The sequence below is a fragment of the Cryptomeria japonica genome, chromosome 2 (assembly GCF_030272615.1).
Source record: "Cryptomeria japonica chromosome 2, Sugi_1.0, whole genome shotgun sequence".
Lineage (NCBI taxonomy): Eukaryota > Viridiplantae > Streptophyta > Pinopsida > Cupressales > Cupressaceae > Cryptomeria > Cryptomeria japonica.
Genome location: NC_081406.1, coordinates 82,254,940 through 82,259,598, shown reverse-complemented (window position 1 = coordinate 82,259,598; position 4,659 = coordinate 82,254,940). Strand labels below are relative to the sequence as shown.

The 4,659-nt window shown below is 36.0% G+C and overlaps 1 protein-coding gene across 1 annotated transcript; it reads right to left on the bottom strand.

Annotated features, from left to right (window-relative positions):
- LOC131078849 (uncharacterized) lies at positions 1-1,540 on the bottom strand. Its single transcript, XM_058016647.1, has 2 exons — positions 382-1,540; positions 1-296 (listed from the first exon to the last, which is right to left on the bottom strand). Exons 1-2 carry the CDS (start codon positions 871-873, stop codon positions 276-278), a joined length of 513 nt encoding a protein of 170 aa, XP_057872630.1. The 5' UTR covers positions 874-1,540; the 3' UTR covers positions 1-275.
- Between the last annotated feature and the right edge of the window lie 3,119 nt (positions 1,541-4,659).

Here is a 4,659-nt window from a genome sequence, read left to right as displayed (position 1 = left end):
TTAAAATTTTAATTTTGGAGAAATATATTGTGTTTTCAGCAATAATCTTAAAGAAACCAAGGTTAGTTATATACAAATTTTCAAGCTTACAGACTAGAAATTAGAAATTTGCCCTCTGTTTTTCATCTGAAATTAATTCTTTGCGATGTGATTCCCTTTTTCGTCTCAGTTTCTCCAATCTAATAAAGCAGATATAATTTCTAACCATGTTGAATGATCGCCTCCACTCTGGAGTATTTCACGCTTCCAAAATCAAGAACACTCGAAACATAAACTCAATTTCCCCCCTTGTCCGCCTGAGAAGAAGAGAAATCAATCAGTCCTCCATGAATCTCCTCCATAATTTTATATCAAAAACTCAAATTTTCAACTAATCTTTACCTGTGGAGAGGGAACGAAGACGTTAAATTCAGGGGACCGCGGGGGCAATTGGGGCAAACGCTCTCCCTTATGATCATATATGATAAGCCCTGAGAAATTCAAAGGCTGACAGCGCACTCCCATCAAAATGTTCTTCTGCCACAGAAAATCGCCGTCTTCAGTGGCGGCGCTTTCATATCCCTCCGCTTCATCTTTATCGCTCCTCCGCCATTTCTTACTGAAAAGGAGGCTTTTGTTGCTCAGAGTGTTGATGAGAGCTCTGCCTCTTGATTCCACCGGCAGCTTCCAATTCCCCAAACAACCAGGCGGCGGCTCCAAGCAACCCCCGCGGCGGCGGCTCTTGTAGCGGCTTTTAAACTCCTTAACGCAGAGCGCCGCCGCCACAGTTGCCGCAGCGAAGACGCATACGACCACTGCTAGAAAAGCCGCGACGCTGGATGAGTAAGAGGAGCTCATCCGTCCAATTTCCACCATTTGAATCCACCTCGCCATCTAGGGTTTGGTCCGACTGGTTTACACTAAACAACTTTCTGTAAGAGATCAGTTGTTCAAAACCTGGCTTACGATTATGAGACAAAGTAAGAGGTACAAAATAAGCTTTCAAAATTCAAATATGCTAATTCTTTTGCACCAGAAAATCCACCTCGCGATGTACCGATACAGAGTGTGAGTTACAGAGGCATCAGAATTTCTAATTCTACTCTGAAATTAAATATTTCCTCACTAAATATTTTCTAATTCTTTGCTGTAAGAGATCAGTTGTTCAAAACCTGGCTTACGTTTACAAGACAAAGTAAGAATTACAGAAACGGCTTTCAAAATTCAATTTTTCTTATTATTTTGCACAAGAAAATCCACCTCGCCATCTAGGGTTTGGTTGAACTGTTTTAGACAGAAACTTTTCTGTAAAAGATCAGTTGTTCAAACCCTGGCTTACGATTATGAGACAAAATAAGAATTACAGGAACAGCTTTCAAATTTCAAAATTTCTATTTCTTTTGCACAAGAAATTCCACCTCGCCATGTAATGAAACAGAGGAAGAGTTACAGAAGCATCAGAATTACTAAATTTTACTCTAAAGCTAAAAAAATTTAGCCATGGGATTCGATCACCCGACCTCACTAAATGTAAATCCCACCACAACTCATTAATTGGCTCCCGACTCGCTATTTATTATCTTCAACTTAACTAAGTTCTGTAAAAGTCTTTCGAGTCACAGAAAAGACTTGACTTTGTGTTTTTTTTTTTAATATTATTTATTTAAGAATAAAATCGTTCCAGACCGAATAAATAAAAAACGCGTTACACGATGGCAGACATTTATATTGTTTATTATTTTAGTAAAACTTGCCTATGCAATGTAATTTTGTTTCTTCTGGAGAAGGCAACGCGTCAATTTTAAGTTCATCAAACCGCGTCCCCTAGTTTAATTCAGTCAAACTTGAAATTTGACCAAGGTTTTTCTACATGAATATTTTTCAACATTATCAAACCACTATATAAGGAAATGAAATGGTTTTTAAGGATTATGTAAATAGAATATCAAGTTATGTGGGTTTTATTTTGGGTGAAATTTTATGGTTAGATGTATTTGAATTGATGTATTGTTAAGATGGGTGATCACTCATGACATTCTAGTGTTTGGCTTTTATGAATATCACTTCGATGTAATGATATCAAGCGGATCATTTATGTTCATGACAACACCCTAGCATTTTGCTTTTATGAATATCACTTTGATGCAATGATATCAAGTGGACCATTTATGTTCATGACATGGATTTTATGAACTGCTATTGTTCATTAAATATGAACCCATGAGTCTGACTCAAAAACTATGCAAGTAAATGCTTATTAAATATTACATAATGTAATGGTTTTAATTAGAACCTTTCATAATAAATTTTGTCGTATATGTTTATTTAATTTTGAAATAAAGAAACAAATTGCTTATGTCAAACTAAGCTTTTGGTACTCATTCATTAACAATGTGTGCTTTAAGATGTCACATTCCATGTGGAAAAACAAACATATTATAATGGTGATATGTGTTTTAAGAGTGTCACTGACCTCTCTTCTACTTTCCAATAGGGGTTAATCTCCTATTCAAGTGTATTGACATGGGAGTAGTTAAAACACCTATGGGTGTGGTTCCTAGCGTAGATCCCATAGTCATAAAGCTTATAGTCATAGTCCCAATGATGTCACCAATAATCGCCTTCTTTGTAGAACCATTTTAGATGATCTTCAAGTTGGCCAAACAATGACAAACTCCATCAACTTGTCCTAGTCATTTCTCCTACTAAAGTTAGTTTTCAATCTCTTGTAGAAGTGCAATCTAATGGGGATAACCTTGATGGTATTCTTATTGATCGGGAGCCTATTTTTTATCTACAAAATGTTTTCATGTGTGAAACTCAAATGATTGTGACCTACTCTTGCTATTGGTTCCATATTTATTGCTAATTAGTAGCTTCTTTTCTTCAGATATTTATAAGGTTCTAATTTGCCTAATTTAGGGTGTAAGTATCTCCATCCAACATTTTTGTAATATAGTGTACTTTAGAAGACATTTTTAGTTAATAAATGTCCATTTCATTAAAAATGTATATATCTTATATTTTTCACATCCATTTTGGATTGCCATTGATTTGGTGATTTTTATTTAATAACAAGTATATAAATGACACATTTTTAGTTGGTTGTAAACATATAATTCAAGTCTTATTTGTTCTTATCTTTATTGTTTCAAGGGATCAATCTTGATCTTTGGTTTACTCAAATCTACAAAACAAATCAAATACGCACATATACAATTGATTACACAATCATAAAATTGACCTAGAACAACAAATAATATTAATTTGTTGTAAATCATTCATCTTACATCATTAGCAATTATGCACTTTCAATTCATTTCATATTTATCACAATTCTAACTAAATACATTTACTATTTTATTTAATTCCAAAATATTTAATTCATAAATACATTTATTATGTTTCTACATTTTATTTTTTTAAACAAAAGTGGCTAGCCACTGATATATATATATATATATATATATATATATATATATATATATATATATATATATATATATATATATATATATATATATATATATATTAATAAGAAAACTTATTCAAGAGCTCAATAGGGAAAGAACCAAGAAGAAAACCCTATATCCTTGCTCAGATACAGTGACGAAGAAGGAAGGAGGCTATGAGAAGAAGCCACCCAATCCGGAGAGATAAATAGGGACTGCCCATAGAATGAGTCTCTTAGGGGCCAAAAAGAGAGTAACCGGTTGGGACAAGATCGAAGGAAACCAAAAATAACCAAACCCCTTAACCGGTTATCGTGGCGACTGAGGAGCGTGAATCTGATTGTCTGAGCACTGATGAGCTGCACCAACCGGTTTCCCATTATGTTGTATCGGTGCTTTGATACCGATATGATGTCCTTATGATAGGTTCATAAAAAGAGAAGCCTCCAATATCGATGCTAGTCGACAAGCAAAGAAGATGACTCCTCTACCGGTTTGGTTGCCATTAGATTTTCCATCCGACAAAAAAAGAGCATATTCTGGGTAGCAAAAAACAAAACTAGAATAACTTTACTCGTTCATGGCGGTGTCTTCCTGGGGCTGAATTGCAGGGGCATCGAAAAGGGCAGAAAGGAAGTAGTCCATCCCGTGACTTCATCCTGCGCCGGTACGTTGAGGTCTGGAACCCTATCTGTAGTCGGACCCCTTTCCAGGGGTTGCGGTGTTTGCAAACAGGGGTCAACATTTTCTATTTCCAGGATTTCCATTAGAGCCCCAACTTTAATTTTGACTCTGTGCATAATGTGGTCATCCAATTGTCTGCCGAATTGATGCAAGTCGTTCTTCACATGGTGAAAATTTTGTCGTTCCAGGGCATGCTTTATTCGGTCATAGAGTACCATGTAAGCATGGCTAGTTTGAATAAAATGACGTGGAAAGAGGCCCCCAAGAAGAGCTGACCCTTGCCATAGATTATATTTTGTCAGGGCTTCATGGAACGGAGCCAGGGGAAGCACATCTTGTCTTACCAACTTGAAGAATACTAAATCCAGCAGAGGAATAGATTGCAAGAGATCCAGAGCATTTGACAGAAAGGAACTAAGAAGTTGATGAGGATACAAAATCCTTTTGGCTTGCGGGGATAACATCTCCTCACCGATGAAGTCTTTGACAGCTCTTCTCAATTGTGGATTGTGTAACAGAAAAAGTTGGTCGAGGTCCCTGTCAT